The sequence below is a fragment of the Mixophyes fleayi genome, chromosome 1 (assembly GCF_038048845.1).
Source record: "Mixophyes fleayi isolate aMixFle1 chromosome 1, aMixFle1.hap1, whole genome shotgun sequence".
NCBI lineage: Eukaryota > Metazoa > Chordata > Amphibia > Anura > Limnodynastidae > Mixophyes > Mixophyes fleayi.
The window spans coordinates 63,480,693-63,505,839 of NC_134402.1; the positions used below are offsets into that span (position 1 = coordinate 63,480,693).

At 39.5% G+C, this 25,147-nt stretch overlaps 1 protein-coding gene across 1 annotated transcript in view; it reads left to right on the forward strand.

Annotated features, from left to right (window-relative positions):
• The first annotated feature begins 13,798 nt into the window (after window positions 1–13,798).
• DCUN1D4 (defective in cullin neddylation 1 domain containing 4) overlaps window positions 13,799–25,147 on the forward strand; it is a 43,566-nt gene continuing 32,217 nt past the window's right edge. Inside the window, exon 1 of the mRNA XM_075195505.1 lies at window positions 13,799–13,947. Coding sequence (XP_075051606.1) covers window positions 13,929–13,947 — 19 coding nt within the window. The 5' untranslated portion in view covers window positions 13,799–13,928. The remainder of the gene's footprint in view (window positions 13,948–25,147) is intronic.

Consider the following 25,147-nt stretch of genomic DNA (forward strand, 5'->3'; position numbering starts at 1 on the left):
TTCGAGTGGGTTAACTTTACCCGCAATTCAGCTCCATTTTTAACGCTGCGGTTTTCTCATGAAACGGTCCTCTCGCTGCTCCAGTAGAAGGTCTTTTGAAAGTATAGGGTGTGCGAGAGGCAGCCGCGTTAAAAGCTATTCAATTGTTTTTTAACGCAGCGGGTAAAACAGGAAAATATGCTGTTTTATCTCGCACCTCTGAAAACTATTCGAAATCATGTCATAATGTGGAAAAAAAAAGTTAAACTTATGTTTATTTTTGATAAGTTGATTTTCTTGTGAAAAAATAATGAAATAAAAAAAACGTAAAAAAAATAAAATAAATAAAATCACTCATTAATTATATTTATGTATGTTTTTGGTGCAAATATGAATGTAGTAATGTGTTTTGACATTTCATAGATGATTGTATGGTAAAAAATAGTTCAATTAAAAAATATGCTAAAGTAAGTACTGTAATGTAGATATTATCAATGTGTAATGCAATCTAATGTATGGAAAACCTTTTTTTTGTGTTATATATGACCGCGTTAAAACTCCCCTAAAATCTCGCAAACACATTTTTTAACGCACGGGGGCAGCGTTCCCTCTTTTTCAATTACAAAACTCGCTAACAATTGAATACGGTATTCAATTGTTAGCGAGTCTTTTTTTCCCCGCCGCATAAAAAAAATCTTTTGCGGGCCTTTGACGGCAATAGCGACCGTTTTGAGTTAGCGCAAAGGAAAATCTTGCGCAATTCAATTGAAAAAGAGGGAACGCTGCACCCTGTATATTCAGTATATACATGAAAATAGAATATCAGAGTTTCCCAAAATATATGTTTCTTTACACTTGTCCTGTTGCTGATTTGTCCACCAGGGGCTACTGTGTTTCACTTAAAAATGTATATTTCTTTTCACTAAGTACACTGCTGCCACCTACTAGAAATAGGGAAGAAGATTGAGATATCTATCTGCTAAGCTGTGACTGTCTCCCTAATAACAATTGTCATATAAATATAATGTAACTATCACAAATATGTTGGTCACTCAATAAAATTATATGAGGTGCAAAATAAGGGCATATGATGGATACAAAACTGCCACTGTACATATATAATACTGGATCTCTCTGTGTAGCAGCTTGTCTTGATATGGATCAAACTCCATGTAGACAGGTCATAGAATACAGAGGGTGCTTGTCATAGTATATTATTTCCTCTCATACCTAACTTTTCCCAATAAACCTCCCTTCTCCCTTTGTCAGAATCCTCTAGTTTGTAAGCTGACATGAGCACGGTCCTTTCTACCCCTATTTCATGTCTCCACCTTCTCCATCATCCTCATATGTCCTTGTTCCATTTCTATGCATGACTTATTTTTTTACTGATTCATTGTACCAACTGTCTGGTGCAGGGGAATTTTCTGGCGCCTTAAGCTAGGTACACACTACAGAATTTTCCACCAACTTTTTATGCAGATCGATTTTACATGCGATCGATGTTCCGATCGCTCGGTCCATGGACTGCATACACACTAGCCTTGTTTAGGACGATAAAGGGAAGAGCAGACGTCCCTTTAGCGACTTTTTACAGCCATGTTGTCGTGAGCAATGACTGTAACTTCATACTCACTGTTGTGGATCGGTTGGAAGTTTATACACACTACACAACGGAAACGAGATTGGAACGAAAATATTAAACGGTACGACCAACCAAATGAGGCGACAATCGTCCATTTGGGTAGACTTTCGACCATCGTGTCACTACACACACTGACCCGACTTTTGAATGAGCGGTTGTATGTCGGCTGATTGAGCCGATTATTGGACGAAAACCGTGTAGTGTGTACCTAGCTTTACAAATGAATGACAATGATGATGATGAAACCCTGCTGCTTCAGCAATGGCTGATTCTCCTGCGGCACCTGATAGGAGAATGTTGAATTCTAGTGCTGAAGGCAGCTAAATGGATGGTTGAGGCCGCCTTTAATTAAGACTTCTGTCGGGTAAGAGCTGGTAACTCCTTGGACGAAGCAAATTAAGTAATGAAGAGGTACAATGTGATTAAAAGCCCTTCACTACTATAATAGAGAAACACATTCCATCTGAGAAGTGCTATTTATTAAGCTTCACTTGAAAGTAATTGCTAACATGTTCATTTCAACTGCATTCACATTTCAGTCATCCCAAGAACATTTCATAACCAAAAGGTTAACTTTCTACTTGCATGAAAACAATAATTGCTTAGGCAAATCCTCACTTGGTTGGGTTCAGGTTCAAGAAATACGACACTGTAATTTTGGTGGCGTATAAATATTAAGGGGCATATTCAATTGTTGTTTTTCCGCGCCGCGGAAAAACTAGTACAGTTAATACGGTAATATGTAGCTGGATTTCAGCTCGCGGCTCAGGGAGCTGCGAGCTGAAATCCAGCGAGTAAATTACCGTATTAACTGTTTTTCCGCGCACGATTACCGTAATAACGTTCTGATGTCAATAATTAATAAGTTCTGATGTAATTACTTTGGTATTCTTTAGGAAAACGTGTGCATTGCAATGATTGCAGGTCTCAGACTTCTGTGACCTGTATGAAAGGATTTGACCTATGAAATAATGTTTTCTATGATCATGTAACAGTAGATTTCTACTATCCTTATAATTAACATTAGGCAGTATAATATTCCATATACAGTGCGGAAAGTTTTCTGTCTATGTCTCACTAGCAGTAACCCTGGTGAAGAAAAACCCCTTCACAAAAGTTGACCAAATCAAGAACACTCTCCAGGAGTTAGGTGTATATGTGTCAAACTCAACAATCAAGAGAAGACTTCACAAGAGTGAATATAGAGGGTTCACCACCAGATGTAAACCATTTGTGAGCCACAAAAACAGGAAGTCCAGATTAGAGTTTGGCAAACAGCATCTAAAAAAGCCATTACAGTTCTGGAACAAGATCCTATGGACAGATGAGACAAAGATCAACTTGTACCAGAGTGATGGGAATAGAAGAATATGGAGAAGGAAAGGAACTGCTCATGATCCAAAACATACCACCTCATCAGTGAAGCATGGTGGTGGTAGTGTCATGGCGTGGGCATGTATGGCTGCCAATGGAACTGGTTCCCTTGTATTTATTGATGATGTGACTGTTGACAAAAGCAGCAGGATGAATTCTGAAGTTTTTCAGGCAATATTACCTGCTCATATTCAGTCAAATGCTTCAGAACTCATTGGACGGCGCTTCACAGTGCAGATGGACAATGACCCGAAGCATACTGCAAGAGCAACCAAAGAGGTTTTAAGGCTAACAAGTGGAATGTTGTGCAATGGCCAAGTCAATCACATGACCTGAATCCGATTGAGCATGCATTTCACTTGATGAAGACAAAACTGAAGGGAAAATGCCCCAAGAACAAGCAGGAACTGAATACATTTGCAGTAGAGGCCTGGCAGAGCATCACCAGGGATGAAACCCAGCGTCTGGTGATGTCTATGCGTTCCAGACTTCAGGCTGTAATTGACTGCAAAGGATTTGCAACAAAGTATTAAAAAGTGAAAGTTTGATGTAGGATTGTTTAGTTTGTCCCATTACTTTTGGTCCCGTAAAAAGTGGAAGGCACATATAGAAACCGTTGTAATTCCTACACTGTTCACCTGATTTGGATGTAAATTCCCTCAAATTAAAGCTGAAAGTCTGCAGTTAAAGCACATCTTGTTTGTTTGATTTCAAATCCATTGTGGTGGCATATAGAGGCCAAAATATGAGAATTGTGTCGATGTCCCAATATTTATGGACTTGACTGTATATAACTTCCAACTGTCCCAATTTCAGAATTACCTAATGAGAGACTCCTAACTAGTTGTTTTATTTTGTCACAACAACACTGTACAAAATCATTACATGTTCCACGGCTTCCTGACATTAACTAAACCCACCAGCCCTAGCTATCGTCTGGCCCATCAGACCCACAATTCTTTTATTCTCAACAAACACACCTCAGCAATCACACCCATGTCATGTACCTGTGAGTAAATTCCTTTCTTAAGGTAACAGCAGGATCGTTAAACCTGTCTGTATCTTTCCCTGATTATCAGACCATGGTAAAATACCCCCTTTTCCACATACCTTTCCTCTAAGCCTTGCCATACCTGACAAAGCGGATTTCTTTCTTGGCAAAAATTTCCTTTTTGCCAACTCTTTTGACCTCGCCAAATCAGGCGAACCGGACATCCACGGGAGCGCATCTCTTTGCGACAAGGCATCGGCATTATTATGCAGAGCCCCAGGTCTATGTTCCACCATAAAACTGACAGGTTGTAACACCAGTAACCAACGTGTGACCCTGGCATTCACCTTGTTATTGGTGTACATCCATTGTAAGAGTGCGGGGTCGGTAACCAGGGAGAACCAAATAGGTAGTACCGGAGTGTCTCTACTACCCACATAATGGCCAAACATTCAGGTTCTTCGGCAGCACATTTCTTTTCCTTTGGGAGGAGTTTACAGCAAAGGAAAAGAATCGATCTCTCCTCAGCCTCTCCCTAAAATTAGGTGACCATAGCTTTTTTCAAATCTTTACAGGCGACCTCCGAAGACTCAGACAATATTACCTTATCTGGGTTGTTCTTTTAAAGAAATTCTGTCAATGGGGTGGATCAGGTAGCAAAATTTTGGAGAAACCGTTGGAACTTCCTTTCTGGTTTAAGCCAATTTCTCATGGCTTCTACCTTATCCACCTGGGGCTTTACTTTCCCCTGGACGACCACATAACCCAGATATTAAGCATCTGCCATGGCTAACACACACTTAAACGTAAAGACTTAAGGATTGCAAAACCACCCTCACTTTAGGAAGATGGGACTCACAGTCTCATCAAGGTAAGCAGTGGCGTATTCCCAGTGAGGCTTTAGCAGTTTGTCCATTGCCCGCTGGAACGTGGCTGGTACCCCATGCAGGCCAAACGGTAATACCCTGTACTGGAACAGCCCTTCAGGTGTCGAAAAGGCTGTGTTGGGTTTGGATGAGGTGGTGAGTTGTAACTGCCAGAACCATCTTGTTAAATCTAGGGTAGTCAGATATCAACTACTGGCCAGATTCTCCACTAGCTCATCCACACGTGGAATCGGATATGTGTCAAACCTAGACACCTATTTTAATTTCCTAAAAATGTTACAGAAGTGGGATAACCCTTAAAGGTTTTGGCACAATGACTAAGGGGTTACCCACTTGCTGGTGGACTCCTTCATTACCACGAGTTGCAACATGTCCTTCACCTTCCGCTTTACTGCAACCCTTTTTGTCTCAGGTATTCACTATGCTATTTTTGAGTGTCGCAAAAGAGATTGTATCTTTCTACAAAGAAGGACAATTCTGTACAATATCGATTTCAACATCATAAAAAGGGTCATTCCACATCAGATCACCCAAAAAAACATGAAATGTCCACCACCCATCTCAGATTTTTTTTAGTAAAGAGAGGATGTCAAAACAACTATTTCTGCCAAATATCTCGACTGTCTGACAATTAGTTGATTAAATAGTGATTTTTCAATTTATTAAATAATTTACTTATAGCGGCTTCTTTATCCAGTTTATTTGAAGTATTACAGGTGTTTATTAAGGAATCACCCCAAAATTTGGACCCCTAAGGTAACTCTTCCTCCCGAATCCAAACCAAATTACTTTATCTGCCTCATGTTTTGCATTATGGAAAAAGCGCATGTTTTTCTAATAGAATTAAGAACGCTAGGTTCAATTGACATTAGGGATCCCATTTTTTTGGGGGTGTTTAAAAAAGGTATACATACTACCACAAAAAAAATCAGCAGGGTACTGTTTCATAGTGAAGAAAAAAAATAATTAAGTTGATGTTCGATTACTGTTGTACTGCATACATAATTAACACAAGAAACCATGAAATTTAAAACCTTTAACATAACTTAAGTCTGTCGAAGTCGTATAATTGGATGAATGAAAGTATATTGGTTAATATTGTTTTATTGTGCAATTGCACTCAGTATGCCACGCTACATGTGGAATACTGCGATCGAACGGTAAAATATGCACGCACACACTCGCACTACAAGTTATTTATATATTTCATATTTATGATTCCAATCCACAGTGATTTATGAGCAGATAGTATTTAGTTTATTATTAGTTATTATATTATATATTATGATAATATGTATACTTTAGTGTTATTTAAGGTTCTGGTTATAGGAAATGTGTCATGTCTGATATCATTTTAATCCCCTATTCATCAGCAGTTGTCCGGTTATTTCGAAGTAAAGCTCGCACATTGCATACTCTAGTTAGTGATGTTAGGGAATAAATACTTAAAGTTATATTGACTATGATGTGTAAATAGACTAGCTAAAACTGGTTTCTGGGCAGGAGAATCATCTGGAATGTTGACCCTCAGCCTTAGAGGGGGTTGTTTGAACTAGCCTATGACCTGTTTACACTGGATCCACCTGAAGCCTGGACCTATAGAAGCAAGCCACGTCATCTGCATTGTTCTCTCTGTAACACTGAGTGTATATAATATAACTGTGCTCCTACTGGCTTCAGTCATTCTCTGACCACAGTATTCTGGAGTGTCCACTGGTACCCGTGGGAGCGCAGCTAGCGCAAGCGAACATAGCGGTATGTATTTATCTTTTGGTATTGGCTATACTGTATTATAATCATGTATTGAATTGTTAAATTATTGCATCTGCTAAAATAAATTACTTTGTGCCTTGGAAACACAACACAATCGCTTGGGCAATGCTTATTTGAAAACGATAGAATTACTTTAATAAGTCCTTAACTGAAGTTGAGTCAACAATCTCATTTTTATACCCTTGTTTGGAACTTGTTGTAATGGTATGTAATTTTCCTCAAAGTGTTAGTAGAAAGTGTATACTGCCTTCCAGTACTTCCTTGGATACTAGGCACTTCCGTTACACAGAGGACGTGAATAAAAGGAAAAAACACACTTACCTCTTGAAGGCCAGGACAGCACATTTGTTGATTGGTTTCGTTTCATTAAGTGTATCAGCACATCTTGCTTTTCATTACATTGAATGATATACCCAATGTACCAGATGTTATCATACACTGCTGCTATGTATGTTCCAGGTTGCAGATCACTTTTGTCCACATTTGTTGTGACTGTGGTCATAGAGGCACTAACTTTAGTTCCTGCTGTCTTGATGTCGTCAGATGGCAATCGATATATATGTGTAGCTCACCATTACTAATAGGCCGAAATCTGTGATGAGAACGTGTTCCTGCACAGTGTTTGCTGTTTTTAGACGGCTAAGCAGCTTGGTTTTGCAGTCTTGTATTTCGTTATGTGACACGTAAAAAACTTTATATCATGTACATTTTCATTCGCCCAGGTCCAAAGGTGTCAAGATGTGATGGGTTTCCACTGCGTGCAGACTGGTGCGTGTGGCTAGATGTTTAACTGTCCCTTCAATGCTATCACACGGACTCTTACCATGAGATGTGGCAAAAAATTTCATTCTGCTTGAATGTTGAAGTCATCCTTATGGAAGCATAAGTTAAAAAAAGTTTTTGCAGTTCTTGTATTGTGCACTAGCACCATCACTAAAGTAGTAAACATACTCCAATTTTGACAATAGTTTCGCTAAGTGTTTCATAACTACCGTAATGAATGCACAGTTATAGCTACATGGTCATGGGTATCGCTAATAACGCACAGGCTCACACAGTTTGAAGTGTCACAATCATCTTGCCTAAAATATACAACAAGCTGACAGTCACCATGTTCTTTGGTCCACTTCAGTGACATAACTGTTAAGCTTTTTCTGGCTCCTTTTTTGTGAGGCAAGAAAGGATTACAGCATGTTTTCTGAAATTCTTCATATCTTAGCAGCACAAGCTTTTCATGATGGTAGCAGACTGAGGTTTCAGGATCATTGGTTACTGCATTTGAAACTTCAGTTCTCAGAATCAGAAGTTATTTTTCTTCATCTGTAAAGTGGTCCCAGCTATGTAATCCAATGGTTTTTGAGTAAATAGTAATATGGCAGTCCGTATTTAAAAGACTACCAAATGAGCAGCTGCCATGTGTCTCCCTCTCTCTTTCTCTGAAAAGTTTCAATTTTGGTCTCTCTCAAAGGAATTCCCTTCCCATCAGCTTCTGTTTGTTTCATTTCCTGTATGGGAGTTTTACCCCATTGCCTCAGTTTAGTTCATTTTTTTGTATGGTTTCTAAACAATGTGTAAATTATGTATGCGGTACAACAGTAATCGAACATAAACTTCATTTTTTTTCTCCACTATCAGAGTACCCTGCCGATTTTTTTTGTGGTAGTAATTTAAGCCTTTTTTAAAACCCCCCCCCCCCCCCCCAAAAAAAAAAAAAAATGGGATTCCTAACGTCAATTGAACCTAGCGTTTTTAATTATATTCGAAAAACGTGCTTTTTTGCCGTAACGCAAAACATGAGGCAGACAAAGTAATTTGGTTTGGATTTTTAGATTCGTGAGGAAGAGTTACCTTAGGGGTCCAAATTTTGTGTCGATTCCTTAATAATCACCTGCGATACTTCAAATAAACTGGATAAAGAAGCCGCGATTAGTAAATTATTTAATACATTGAAAAATCTAAATTTAATCAACTAATTGTCAGTCGAGATATTTGGCAAAAATAGTTATTTTGACATCCTATCTTAACTAAAACATTTTCGTAGAAATCTGAGATGGATGGTGGACAACCCTGGTTGAACTGACATGGAATGACCCAAAATCATTATCTGCAAAATAGAGTATAGTTTATTCTAGTCTTTTAAACATTAGGGGCCTGATTCATTAAGGAACTTAAATTAAGAAGCTTCTTATTTAAGTCTCCTGGACAAAACCATGTTACAATGCAACGGGTGAAAACTAGTTTTCTGTTTGCACATAAGTTAAATACTGACTGTTTTTTCATGTACCACACAAATACTTGATAGCTTATTTGTACACTGAAATTTAAAGTTGATATTTGTGTGCTACATGAAAAAACAGTCAGTATTTAACTTATGTGCCAAACAGAAAACTAATTTTCACTCCTTGCATTGTAACATGGTTTTGTCCAGGAGACTTAAATAAGAAACTTCTTAATTTAAGTTCCTTAATGAATCAGGCCCTAAATATTTTAATACTTTTAAAGGTATGCATTCTAATTATTTATTTTAGAAATACTTTATAGACATTGCATTTTATTAGAACTACTTCTATGCACACGATATTACACAGAATTATATTTATCAACTTCCATCATTTCTTTCAAGTTTTATTAATTGACAATAAAGTTATTGAGAATTTGACTGTTTACATAAAGCAAAGAAGAGCAATCAATCCTCCCTTGAGAAAGTCTATTGGACGAAAAGCATCAGAGTAAGACAGATTGCATCAGTGTTGTGGCTCTTTTCGGCTACCATACATACAGGAAGTTCCCTGCGTTCCACAGCTTCCCATGCAGAAAACAGCCAGATCGAGCTGCTGCTGGCTGGCAGTTTCTACGAGGAAGTTTGATTCACGGCGTCTGAACCCCAGAGGACATCTGAAAGTACTGTGGACCACTTATAAGTAGAGATGTTCACTGACCCCCATGTTTTGGTTTTGGATCTGGATTAACTTCGTGTTTTGGTTTTGGCAAAGCCACTCTCGTGTATTATGGTTTTGGATCCCTATTTTGTTTTATAAAATCCCTATAATTTTTTGCTAAAATCACATAATTTGGCTCTTTTTTTGTTACTACATTATTATTAATCTCAATAACATTAATTTCCAATCATTTCCAGTCAATTTTTGTCAAGTAATAAGACCACTGCTACCCCTCCTGTTTCTGTATGAGCAATGTCACTGGAGAATGGAGAGTGACAAGAACATTGCTACCCGTTTCTGTGTGAGCAATGGCGCTAGATCTCGGAGGGAGGTACTTATGAAATCCAAAACCCGCAAGATCCAACAACGCAACGATGACGTTTTGCCTCGATTCAGATCCGAAGATGCATGAATGTAGCGAGCCTACTCGGAACCCCTAAGTTCGGGTGGGTTCGGTTTTCAAAAAACCGAGCCCGAGCATCTCTTCTTATCAGGGACAGAGTAGGGTAAGAACTGCTACTTTTGGTGCTGTATGCTTACACTGCATTTTTTTCGTAAAGGAGTATAAACTTTTACATGAGTTATTATGTGTGCATAGGAATTTTTATTTATTGCCTATACTGATCGAGTTACATTATCGTTACGGTGTCCTATGCGCTTGTATCCACACCTCTTAAGGTTTGTCCTGTAACATCTCAATGTGATGTCAGAGCGCTACTATGTTTAACAATGTCTAAGGTCTTCTGCTCTATATGCCGACTGAGGTCCTCTCTATACTGTCTCACCCTAACATACTGCCCCATGTTATTATCTCTTTGCCTGTCTGCACCTGTGTCCTATCTGCCCCTCTCCTGGCACTGCCACCCTTAAAAGATACGCTTGTTTGCACCACCCTTTACTTTATATCTGCCTTCACCCATGGATTATCTGTCCTATTCCCCATATATATCCCTCTGCCCTCTAACCTCTTATAGCCATTGTGGGTGTTCTGCACTTACTGCTAAGATGATTAGGGCAATGACTCTGCACTACTCGCCACTTCATGTGTTACCCATAAAGCAACCGTGTCGCTACTCAGCATACGTTTATGAGTGCATCAATTGCCAGGCAGATCACTGGACCGCAAAATGCCTTTTACAATAATGAACCTCTACCCATGGACCTCACCAGCGTCCTGGAATATAGGCCCATATACCTAGTCAATTATTTAGGATTGCCCCCTCTCCTTTTATATTAATTTCCCCCTTTGCTTCTCTCATGTGTGCATGTATATGCAATTATTTTTTACTTTAATTCAGGATTGCATCAGGATTGATCACATAAACGTGGCTAGTTGTCTGACAACCAGCCAGAATATCCCAAAGTCTGCCTGGTGAAATGGTACTACTAATACCCTATTCACACTGTCTAAAAAACCTGGGTTTTTGCTGGGGCAAGCTCCGACGATTCGGGTCGAAGCTCAGTGTGAAAGGAGATCAGTGCAAATTCCTGGGAATTAGACTCGGGAATTTTGCAGGGTTATTCTCGTGTCAGTCCCGGTTGGCCAGCAGTGTGAGCGGCGTTACCTGGGTTTTTGAACCTGGGTCTCACATAAAGAAGCTGATTGAGGGAATTGGGAGTGCTGAAGGATGACGTCATTTCAATGCTGCAGAGAAGACAATGATAGAAAAAATATGTGTGTGAAATATGCCTCTAATTTTTTGACGATGGGCATAGTAATCAATAATCCCTGTGCTTGTCTGCATTTTCCAGTGTATTTGATTCTGTCCCAAGCATGTAACTGCACGACATAAACTGACTAGGAATATTTTAGGATAAATGGTAGATAAGATTGCAAAATTTATGTATTTTTATTTTCAACCTCAATAAGCATGTAGACGTACTACAGGTGATTTCGAGTTGAATAAAAACGATGCCTGATGACTTATGCGCAGATGCGTGTTCCCATTGACGTTTTACTTGTCTGTATTTTGAGTTACACACATATTACGATACAAGTTAACCGATGCATGATACTCATGCATTCTAGTCAAATCAAGCTACTTAAGGTCTTAAAAAGGTTCTTGTCATGCATTTGGGCCTAGCCCAGGCCTTCTCAGGGGAAGAGCGTTACTTCCCGACGCAAGCGCCCTTTTTAATGTGTGTTCATGAGGTAAAATTATCTCACGAAAATGAGTTTGACCCCTCAACTCGTAAATTTAGCCTTTACTACCCCTCCCACAAGGGGAAGGGGGGATGATGGAAGTTAACTGACTTCACTATTCTAATTTTTTGGTCAAATAATGTCAGTATACCAAATTTTAGGTCAATTGGATGAGCCCTTTCTGAGAAAATAGTTTTTTCCACACACACACACTAACACACACCGCTACACATGTGTGTTCATGAGGTAAAATTACCTCACAAAAATGAGTTTGAGCCCTCAACTCGTAAATTTAGCCTTTACTACTCCTCCCACGGGGGGAAGGGGGGATGATGGAAGTTAACTGACTTCACTATTCTAATTTTTTTGTCAAATAATGTCAGTATACCAAATTTTAGGTCAATTGGATGAGCCCTTTCTGAGAAAAGTTTTTTCCACACACACACACTAACACACACCGCTACACATCTGTGTTCATGAGGTAAAATTACCTCACGAAAATGAGTTTGAGCCCTCAACTCGTAAATTTAGCCTTTACTACCCCTCCCACGGGGGGAAGGGGGGATGATGGAAGTTAACTGACTTCACTATTCTAATTTTTTTTGTCAAATAATGTCAGTATACCAAATTTCAGGTAAATTGGATGAGCCCTTTCTGAGAAAATAGTTTTTTCCACACACACACACACTACCACACGCCGCTAGGCTTTTACTTTTATATATTAGATAATGCTAAGAATTTAGTAGGTCAGTGTATAACTCCGCCCAGCAGGTGGCGCTGCAGCTTGTTGTTTTTTTTTCACACACAGACTAACACACGCCGCTAGGCTTTTATATTATAGATGTGCAGCTTTGAATCTAGCCTATAGATGTGTCCACAGCACATATACGGTAATCACAATCTCGAAAACTGCACCTGTCTCATGTAGGTACAAAATTTGTCCCTGGCAAGAAGCAGATTTCACGTAACTAAAAATACGATTCACCTAAATGGGATATGCCTGATTTGTGCCAACTCACTCTTCGTCTACTGCATATGATCATCATCATCAATTTATAAAGCGCCACTAATTTATATAGCGCCACTATCTTATTCACTGCAATCATTGTGAATAAGGTACAGAAATAATTTTGGTCTTGGTGTTTGTCTCAGCATCCAATGTATCTATTAACAACAATTTGTTTTGAATGTCATCTAAATCCATCATCATCAGCTATTTAGATAGCGCCACTAATTCCGCAGAACTCATTCACACATCAGTCCCTGCCCCATTGGAGCTTACACTCTAAATTCCGAGAGAGAGAGACACTAGGGTTAATTTTTGATAGCAGCCAATTAACCTACTAGTATATTTTTGGAGTGTGGGAGGAAACAGGAGCACCCAGATGAAACCCACGCAACCACAGGTAGAACATACAAACTCCACACAGATGAGGCCATGGTCGGGAATTGAACTCATGACCCCAGTGCTGTGAGGCAGAAGTGCTAACCACTTAGCTACCTTGCTGCCACAAATGCACCATTTTCTGTGCAAGGGGCAGCAAACGCCTGTGCAAAATACTGGTGCAAGTACTTGGCAAGTGCAGTGGGCCTAATCTTATGTGCAAACCTAAATCATCTCCAATGTATTAACGTCATCTATAGCAAGTACATAATAACTATCAACAATCAAACCTGGACATGACTGGACTGATAATAATAAATGGATATTTGGGTACCAGTCCACACACTCATGTACTGGTGAAGTATCCCCCAATCTGTCCCACACCCTGGCAAAGACGAAACCCACGTGTCCAACCCTCGGCTGTATTGACCAATAAGATCTTTCCCATAACACCTGCTCATGACGTCACTGCGAGTTAGCTCAGGACACAAACGCCAGAGTCATGACAGCTCCCTCTCTCTCCAGGATATTTGTGGGCGGGGCCAAGCAGCACCTAGATTATGACGTCACACACAAGCCCCCCTATGAAACTATATGTCCCGCCCCAAGTTCCCGCAACCTCCCTTCTCCGCCCATTGCGTCGACGAACCAATCGCTCGGGTTAAGGGGCGGGCCCACTGAATTCCGAGGCCAATCGACGCTGTGGTGGGCGCGGCTAAGCAGTGTGCGTGTGCCCTGCGAAGTGAGTGCGGGTCGAGGAGCTGAAGTGGGGGGACCAGGCTGCTAGTGCCTGTCTGTCTGCGTCACACGAAAATGCACTCGGATGCTGTCAGTAAGTACAGGCCTCAGCTGGCTCCCCTCCACCTGTCATCGCCATAGCATGTTCCCGCAGTCGGGGGGCTAGTCTGGACACACGGGGGTCTGTGCGCCTCCTGCAATGACATAGTGGCCCCTGAGTGTCAGCGGCTGGTAGTGCGAGGCGTTGTACGACTGTGGCTCCGGCTGCTGCGTAATAATAGCGGCCGCCATCATCGTCTGGCGCTCCCTTCCCTTTTTTCCGAGACAGACCTCCCTCTGCCCCCTGTGGGATATAGCTTGTCCCTGCTCCCTGCTGGGTGTTCCACTGCAGCTCTGGGGACAGGTACCAGTCTGTGCCAGGCAGAAGACTGCCCCCTGCTGGCAGGGTAGTCACAGGCAGTTGTAGGATGTGTCATCTATTATCCTTTGTCAGTAGTCTTTGTGCACAGGTACATCAAACGTCACTGATATTGGTGTAACCCAGTTACATGCAGTTGTCAATATGTATATACAGAAATATGAGGTGTCTGCTCACCTCCAGTGAGGTCTACAGATCAAGGATAGGGATACCTATATAGGTGCACACTTTATATGCAAATAGTCTCCTCCTAATAGGTATACATGCATTGCCTAATCACAGGGGTAGGTTGGTGAGAAGTCACATCAGGTAAAAGCCATAAACATGGCAAATTCACACATAATTACTGCTGTCTTTTGTGTCTGAGGTGGTTGTGCTTGTGCATAAGAATGGGCTGTACAGTAGGTTTTTTGGGGTAGTCACTAAGCATGATTAGTTCAGTGCTTGCATTATGAATACTGCTACACAATGAGGTGAATACAAAATCGGTGTGTTTGCAAATCTCATATTTAAAGGATCTAAAATTAAACTAAAGGCAAAATTGTAGCCTTCCTTTTGTTATGTGTACATTTGTAGGGCTTGCATGTAGAGTGGATAAGGTAAAACATTTTTCACCCATGGAAAACCATGTAAGGAATTGCTGGATGCCCAGGTATCTTACAGGTTGATGAAGCTCATAAACTTCATTCCCACATATGACTTAATATTAGATAATGGGTGAAATGAGTGAAAAGGTCCATTTAAAGGGGTTGAACCCATTAACTTCCCATAAGTACTTTGTTGATTTTCTCCTCCACTCCATATGGTAAATGTATTGACCTCTGAATTTTTCAAATTGGTGTTTTTGACCATCATATTTAAAAAGACACGTTTTGGCTTTTAATAAAATTGCCTTTTGACGAATCCACATGTTAATACATTTACCCCCAGACCTCCATTTGCAGTAGTTTTCCGGAGGAGTAAAGAGCTCTTGCGGAGTCGGGTAACTAAATTTTGCCCAGGCAACAGTGTGTAATAAGTGCTGTACCTCAATGGTCAGGACCTGGGGCCAGTCCTGTCTGGTGCCATACTAGTTACATACCTTCCATCCATAGTACAGAATGCTATGGATAATGTTGACTTCAGGATTTTGCTTTGATGACTGTGGCTACAAACAGGTCACTTGGAACCCCTGGCAAAGCACTAAGTGGTGGTGGGGGGGCTCAATTGAAAGGGAGATTTTCCAAAAATAGACAACCCATTTAACGTGTACCTGTTGCCTATGCACTATTCATGAGAATGCAGCCTATCTGTTCTGTAGGAACTAATTACATCAATGAGACACAAAATGTCCCAGTGATGACATTAGTTCATAGTGAATTGATAACCCTCGAGATTGCTGCCTCTCCTCTTGTGCAGGCATAGAGTACACTTTCATGAAGTGATTGGTTAACTGGGACATAGGGATATACTAGAGCAATATCAAGTCAATGCAGTGTAACTACAGTGTTTTCAAAGGTGGAACATGTTTGTTTTTTGAACATCACACATTCTTACCTCATGGAATAAATTTGTTTAGCTCTTATATAACGCGCCCATTTACCTGTACAGCAAAGTTTGTTTGGCTGACATTAAGAAACGTTTCTTGGATTAGTAAAATGATAATTCTTACCTTATGTAAACATAAAAAATAAACTTTTCATTGTTTTGTTAGTGTTTTGTTTGCAGATTTTCTATTTTAAATGCTGCAGCACTTATATTCTTGTTTTACAAAACTGTCTTCCTCACTCCGTATTGAGCTACCTTTGTGTAAGTAAGACCTCGGATTGTGCTTCCATAATCCGCAGAATTTTTTTTCCCTCTCTTAAAGGCTAACTCCACAAATGTTCCATTTTTAGATTTCTACTGGGTAGAGTAATCTTTTTACAGTAACCCACAAATTGCTGTGCTTTCCCTGTTACTGCTTTTGTACTGTAGCTGTAATCATTGCAGGGATGGGGCGCAGCTTCCCTTGCTTGCTGGGGTAAAACTTCTCCTTCTGAGTATGTGACCCCCAACATGATCATTTACACAATGTCACCAAATGTAATGTTCCTGCACAGATATCTGGTTGAGCTGTTGAAGCTGGCATACTTTTATTACATTTCCAAAAAGCTTTTTCTAGTAACCCACTTGCATCTCTGCCCTGGATCACTGGAAGGTGAGTGCGGATGAAACGGCCATGTGGTTTTAGTATGTGTGGAAGAAAAATAAAGGCTATTTTAATTCTCTGAAATGTAAAAATGCTATTCATTCTGCTTTGTTATTAATGTCATTGTACCATTTTTCCTGGCTCCTAAGAACTGGTGTTTATTGAAACTGGCATGATCACTGCATAGGGCATCATGAACAGGCACCATTCAGCTGGTATTGAATCATAACATTTGAATTACAGTTCTTCACAAGTTCCATGTGGTATTACAAAATGGGTTTTAAGTTTAGGCTCTCACCGTTCAAAATACCCATGATGTGTCACCATAACATTAAAGCCTCATACTCACCAGTGTTTGTTTTTTTTTGTTTTTAATAAGAAAATAATTTTGAACTGAAAACCATTATTTCTAGTACCACTTTTTAACACATTGGAAAGCATTTTGACTCTAGTAAAAACACATATCAAGAGCACATGAATGCATTCACATTTTAGATGGAGTTTTACTAGTTCTTAATGCATGTCAAATGCCTATGGGTATGTGGCTGAAAGAAGGTATGACAGCCATCGCTCCTGTTTTTCCTTGCTTGACAGGCTTGGAGTGGATGTCTGTATATTCGTCTGTTAACCATATCTAACAATCGGCATGCCAAATATTTTTAATAGAATTCCCACATAAAATGATACAAATCTGCTTACATATAAAGTTTAAAGGTTTGACGACATGAAGTGTTCTCACAGTGGTAGTTATACTTCAACCCCTCTAAATCAAACATGCCACCATATTTTAACACTTTGTGATGCAGTACAGAAACAAACTACCTACATATTCACTATCAGTCTCCTTTATTGTATGGTAGCAGATAGCTCCTTTGATAAATTCCCCAGGCAATCAAGACTGGAAATAAAATCAGCTAACAGTAAATAGGCATTTTCTATAATTTATCCAATCAAAAGCATGCAGAGCCCCTGTGACTTTTCTGTAATTAAATATACATATAATACACAGATCAGCCACAACATTAAAACCACCTGCCTAATCTTGTGTAGGTCCCCTTCATTTTACCAAAAGAGCTCTGACCCCTCGATGTATGGACTCCATATGACCTCTGAAGGTTTCCTGTGGTATCTGACAACACGATGATAGCAGACAAGCCTTTAAGTCCTGTAATTTGCGAGGTGGGGCCTCCATGGCTCTGACTTACTTTTCTGGCATATCCCACAGATGCTCGATCGGATTGAGATCTGGGAAATTTGGAGGCCAAGTCAACTCTTCTTTGTCATGTTCCTCAAACCATTCCTGAACTATTTTTGCAGTGTGGCAAGGCCCATTATCCTTCTGATAGAGGCCATTGCCATCAGGGAATACCGTTGCCTTGAAGGGGTGTATTTGGTCTGCAATAATGTTTAGGTAGGTGATACGTGTCAAGTAATATCCTCATAAATACCGGGACCCAATGTTTCCCAGCAGAACATCACACTTCCTCACTTTTGCCTTCTTCCCATCTCTCCAGGTAAATGACGCACATGCCCGCGGCTATCCACATGATGTAAAAGCAAACGCGATTCATCAGATCAGGCCACCTTTCATTGCTCCATGGGCCAGTTCTGGCGCTCACATGCCCATTGTAGGTGCTTTTCGGCGGTGGCCAGGGGTCAGCATAGGCACTCTGACTTGTCTGCGGATACTTGGCAAACTGCGATGCACTGTGTTTTCTGACCACTTTCTATCATAGCCAGCATTAACTTTTTCAGCAGTTTGTGTTACAGTAGCTCTTCTGTGAGATTGGACAAGACGGGCCAACTTTTCGCTCCAAACTTGCATCACTGACTAAATTGCAAAATTGTAGACTTCCTTTGTTATGTGTACTAACAAGTTCATACTGGGAACACCCCACAAGACTTGCAGTTTGGGTGATGCACTGACCTAGTTGTCTAGTCATGACAATTTTGCCCTTGTGGGATCCTTAAACACTTACCCATTTTCCCTGCTTCCAAACCCATCAACTTCAAAAGCTGACTGTTAACTTAGTGCCGAATGTGCCACAGGTGTTATTGTAATGTTGTTCACTTCATTTGTCAGAGGCAATAATGTTGTCACTGATGAGTGTATATAGATTCTAAGGGCTAGATTTACTAAGCTGCGGGTTTGAAAAAGTGGGGATGTTGCCTATAGCAACCAATCAGATTCTAGCTGTCATTTTGTAGAAAGTACTAAATAAATGAAAGCTAGAATCTGATTGGTTGCTATAGGCAACATCCCCACTTTTTCAAACCCTCAGCTTAGTAAATATACCCCTAAGTCTTTCTGTCTGTCTCCTGCAAAGTTACAGTCGAGCCTTCGTTTGCTCTCAACTTTCAGTATATTTTCGCTGCATGCTCTGGCTGACTGGATTGGTAGAAGGATTACGCCAAGTTATTAATTATGCCAGCATCTCTCAACCCTAAATGCAAAACTATTATCAAACTGTTATTCAACTGAAAGATACACACCATAAGCATAACATCAATGTTCACACACACATACAAAAATATAGTTTTGGTGTTCTTTGAACTTTTGATAATGTTATATATTTTAATTATGTGAGGAAAAGTAATATTCAATATGAGGTGACAATCAAAAGTGTGTTTGGTGTGGACTTAGTTGATATGGGTTAAAAAGGAGAAAAAAGCTCCAAATAAATAAAAATACTAATCTTAATGCACTGTGTGTGGTCACTGTGTTTTGCTTACCTCATGCTTGCCATCTTTGGCAATTAGTTTTCCGTTGGGGGTGGGGCTTGGAGAGTCACGTAATTGGCTCCACCCCTTAAACAGGCATCACCATTTTTGGCCTATAACAGCAGGGGCATAGCCACAATGATGCGTGAATCGTGTCACTAGGCCCCACCCCCTGCTTTTAACTTGCAGCTCTGGCCGGGATCCAGAAGGTTGCCCTGCTCTCCCGGGAGGACTCTTAGAAATTTGGGAGTCTCCTAGACATTCCTGGAGAGTAGGCAACTGTGACTTGCCTGCATTTATTTTTAACCTTACTTTACCACAGTTGCAAATGTTCTACACATGAGGATTGGGAAAACTTTGCTGGTATCCATGTAGTGTCAAAATAAAGATGTCTGCTGCACTAGTGGCCCCAGGGTCCAGAAAGGATTCTGAAGAGAGTCACCGTTTATATAGCACTGAATCATTCTCCGTTCTAGTAGATCTACTGAAGTGACGGGCAACAGACGGCCTTATGGCCTCATGTGGCCTTCTGAACCTTCATCTGCAACTCCCAGCTATTTTTATAGCTTGTAACACTTGTTTAAAGTATCTGCTATGTCATTACAGATAGGTGTCCTTGCTATGACTAAATGCATTGTTTTAACATATTACTGAGAGCAAGGGTACCGTGCGCCCCTTTTGAAGGCTAGAGGGCTGCACAATGCGGGCCCTGAACTGTATTGAGTTGCCCATCACTGCTGTAAAGTTCTAAAAGACATTTTGTTTTGGCTCCATTTTAGGCCAGGGCTACACATGCTATTTCCTGTCTCTGATTAAGAAGACACAATGTGGCTGTGCGGTTGTATACATTTAAAGAACCGCTCTAGTTTTTGCTAAAGGAGTTTACATAATCTCCCTCAAAATGTATGCTACCAGCATTCATCTTTAGGGGAGGTGGGGTGTGGTGCTGCATGGTTGGCACCAGTTTAGAGAAATGCTCAACAGACTATTAAAAGTCAGATTTGATAATTAAGAGAACGAGAACCTGGTTCTTTTCAGAGCCAAAACTTTCTCCTGTCTGGTACCATGCTGCAAATAAAAAGAGGTTTGGTAAGGGAAATTCTGTGCAGTTTAAAAATAAATTTGTAGGTGCAATGCTGCTACCACGGCTGTTTATTACTTATAAAATGAGGGTATGAATTTAGAAAAAAAAGAATACGTTTAGTGGACTGCATTTATACTAAACGACAGCAACAGTCAGGGGCATATTAAATTAGCTTTCCGGTTCACGGGATCGCGCTGGAATGGCCCACAAAGTCAATCCACGGTACCGTAATAACGTGGATTTTCATTCGCACCCCATAGGGGAAAGCTAATTGAATATGCCCCTCAGTGTTCAAACAGATTACTCTAGGATTTAACAAGTTGGAGAAGTTTTAAAAAAAACATGCAGAAGTCTTTAAAAATTTTTTTTCCATTAAGGGGGTGTTGGCGATCACGACATCAATTCATTTCATGGTTAACATTTGCTTGATATCTAGAAGGACAGCTCTGTGAATTTGCAATTCATTCTAGGAATATTGTGGGTGACCCATGTGCTATTCCTAATATCCAATCATCCCTTCATTTTTATATTTATTTATATATATATATATATTTATTTATTATTATAGTAGTATCCCCAGTCACTCCAGCAGTACACATGTGCATAAAGTTCCCTCTACACATCTGTGTTCTGCAAGATAGTTCTCCATTGATGTTCTGGTGTGTGAGTTAGAGGAGGAAATCATCAATGGAGAATTTGTCATCCATCTAGGTTTTCATTACTCATCAAGGATCCTGCCCCCTTTATAACTGCTCAATTAATGTTGATTCAACCGCAGGATTTTGAAGACTTTTTCCACCCTACATCCACAGTGTGTAGCGGATCAGCAACTCATCTCCTTGGACTTAGTTCCTTCACAGTGGAATATTGGTTCATTCAAGCAAAGCTCATTAAATATCTATATTAAATTTACGTAATTAAGTTTTCTACTAAAGTGGCCACTACATTGAATACAATATTTGATCACCTTGTAACATTCACAGATGTGTGTGTGTGTATATATATATATATATATATATATATATATATATATATATATATATATATATATATATATACACATATATACACACACACACACACACACACACTAGTGCAAGCTATCATTCTCTTCCTGGCCCTGAAAAAATCATGTAAACCTTTGGTTGAGCCACAAATGTTTCTATGTAATCTTACCTCTATAGCAGGGGTAGGCAACCTGCGGCTCTCCAGGTGTTGTGAAACTACAAGTTCCAGCATGCTTTGCCAGTAGATAACCAGCCGATAGGTGGCAAGGCATGCTGGGATTTGTAGTTTCACAACACCTGGAGAGCCGCAGGTTGCTTATCCCTGCTCTATAGTCTATGTTGTGTGAATGGATCTAATTTCCTGAGTGCACACGGAGGCTATATATTTGATTACATATCCATTTTGGTTCTCTTTGAGATTTTGTGTGACCAAAGTTAATCTGTACTTGAATAATTTCTGGAGGATGATGTTCCTTATTGGATATGCTATAGTTCAGAAGTTCTTTGAATTTAAAGCTCTGCTTATGTGGTGTGGGAATGTCTGGCCTTGTGGCCTGTTTTGCTTCCTCTCTCCCTTTTTACTCAGTTGCATCAATATGATATATTTCTACTCCGAGAGCCTGAGTCATTAAGGAGAGCAAAGCATAAAAAAGGAGTAACTTTGAATCTGGGCAAAACCATGTTGCATTGGAGGGGAAGGTAAACTTAAAATGTGGGGACAGATTTATAGTTGGGGTAGGGCATGTCCTAGTTCAACTTTAAATTTCAGTATAAAAATAAAGCTATCAAGTATTTGTGTGCTAGATGAAAAAATAGCCAGTATTTATCTTATGTGCAAAATAATAAATTAATTTGCACCCCTTCCATTGTAACATGGTTTGTCCCGGAGAACATTTACTCCTTTTTCTTGCTTTTCCTCCCCTAATGACTCAGGCCCCGAGTGTGTCTATTGTTGTTGTATGTTAGCATTGTCTCTCATTCTGCATCTCAATGAAGAAAGTACATTACTTTATGGCACAGTCGCCTTTATTGTTTTGTCCCGGTTAGACAACTCAAAGGGCATAATGACTGTGAATATGAAATCTCTAGAATTGTGTTCTATTGTATTTATTACCTTTTTTCTTTTTTTTTTTTATTACCATTCATTTTTGTAAGATATTAATGTTGCAGTGAGTGTAGGATCAGATTCCACGTAATGAACTGCTCTTGCGCGTAAGCCGTGAAATGGATTGTCCATCCTTTGCATGTGATTGGTCAATACCTCTGCTTACCAGCAAGGCTGGGTACCCATTCTGCTAAATTTCTCACAATGCAATATCCTAAAGGATTTTACCAAAGATTTAAAAAAAAAAAAAAAAAAAAAGTCCCAATCAGCATGCCGATTCATGTGTACACACTAAACACGTTACCTTCAGATCTGTTCTCTTCATCTGTGTCATAACGATTTGCTAAAAAAAAAAAAAGATTGTGACTCTGCACACTCCATAGATATCTATGGACACTGCTGGTCATAAGTGCAGACACACTGCAGAATTACTGTTTCACTGTTGAACAACATCTTTAGTCCAGTTTAAAAATTAAATGAAACAATACAATGAGCTTTGGAGTGATAATAGTTCATGGTTGCAACGTGCACACTAATACGATATCAGGCCGAATGGACGTTTATCGATTGATTGCCCCGATAATCGTCTGAAAACACTGTAGTGTGTTCCTAGCCTAAAACCCATGTCCCCTATGATTCCATCTAGCTCTAAGACTGTTATCAGTACAGGGTGGATAATTCCTTTAATCTTTATTCAGTAAACCATTTTATAGCAGAATGATTGTGCTTGAAACAGATGGTTTCAAACCTCACTACCTTGTTAAATTCCAGTTCACATAGTAAATCTTAATAAGTGGCTTCAGTAACTATAGCTATGTACATGTTTCACAGGTGTGTGGCGAGACCACACACCCTGGTATGATGTATTGTTTGGGATAAAATTACAAATTTAAATTAAAGTAACCCCTTATTGTATTGGTTAATAATAGCCTACATTAGAGTTGTTCAGGTGTATATTTCTGTTTAAGCTTGAACTATCTTGAAAATCATGCCTGATGCTGTTTCTAAATTTGAGGTCTGTATTGTTTTGACCCTAGTAGTGGTTGGTCAGATATAGAATTTTGAAGCTTCACGCTAGAATACGATATATTCAGTGTATTCAAATACATAAAATAGAATCAGTTATAGTTACCCTAGCATTAGAAATCAATACACATATACCCACCCAGGCATCTGTCTTGAACAGACACACAATTTTAATGCTGTTTTGTCATTGAACATTTAAATTTCACCCCCATAACTGTGGAATATGATGCCACTTTTTTACAATGGATAATAGCTGTAATTAAAGTTTTGAAATTGCCCTAAAGGTCATAATAGGTCAATTATATTTGAGGGAACAGATTAAATAAAGTGCTACTGACACAGAGTAGCCAGTTCTGCCTTAAGGTCCTTGTGTGCGTATAGCTGACCATACATTAGCCAGCCATACACGTACACAGTCCTGTTTGGCCAAAACGGGAGGATCCTGAACAGTAAGTTCTGACTGATCTACATTAATGCAGGAGAATGATCACCACATACACTGTCAAATGCAGTCATTCAATCGCATCTACTATCTGTCCTATTCAAACCTCCCATGGCTCCCCGTCAGATGGGCATCGGGGGTCTTTTTGTGCCCATACTTGTGGCAATTTGAGGTTAATTAGTTAAAAACCTAATAGGTGGTCTAAACCGCATGGTTTATGGGTGCATTATTTCTGCATACTGTTCAACATGAACCTTTTAAATCGTGGTGAGCTCCAACTTTCTCACTTATTTGGTATTTGCGATAACCTGGGCTAGATTAAATAATCTTTGCCAAAAAAGGGTTTCACTTTTTGTCAAAAGCTCAGATTAATGCAGGTAGATAGATGCCCTCTAATATTCTCCAACATGTGATATGAAAAAGTATTGTAATCTTGCAAGCCGGGCTTACCTCTCTGTCTGTCTATTACCCAGTATTGTTTTATTGCTGTGTTTTGTTTCTAATAGTAATTCGCTACTGAATTTGCTGGAGCTATATAAATGTTAATGATTATGTGGATGTGCGTTTCTTTAAGGCTCCTATCCACTTTCAAATATACCACCATAAGTCAAATATTGAATACTTTGCAAAGCTTTGCTCCTATTACTGATGATCTATGTAATTACTGGGTCAGTATTGCTATGAATACACTGTAGTCTATGTGCATTTTTTTATTTTATGTTTTGATAAAAGCATGAAACTTTTTTTTTTTTTTTAAATATAGATATTTCCAATTTATAGTCAGTGTCAGTATATTGAGTTGATTACATTTACAGCATGAAACTTTTTCAAAGTACATTTTATTAATGTGAACAAATTTATTAATGTTTCCATACATACAAAAAACCTCAACAAAATTATGTATTTCTGACCACCATGCTATCCTACTCATTTACTGAAAGAGAACCTCATTTATGCTGTGGGCGGAGGGGGGGTCTACACAATTCACTTGCAGTCTTCTAAAGTAATTTACATACTCTCTCTATAAATTGTTGTGTTCCAAAATGGTCTTATAACAGTGATTTCACATGAAGTTGAATGCTTCCTATTGGAGCTGTTTGATCCCACTCTGCAGTTATTTACTGTTCTTGTCTGCAATTGGAGATGTGTTCTTTGGTGATATTGGGCTGTTGGGTGATATTCATTGCATTTACTGTTTAATAAGACTGCAATGGAAAGTAAGTGCACATTTGGTAATTGTATCTTTGCTAAATACATGTATAAAAAATGTTCCCTGTTAAGTTATTTGTTGTTCAGAGCTACAAGAAGCATGTGTTAATCT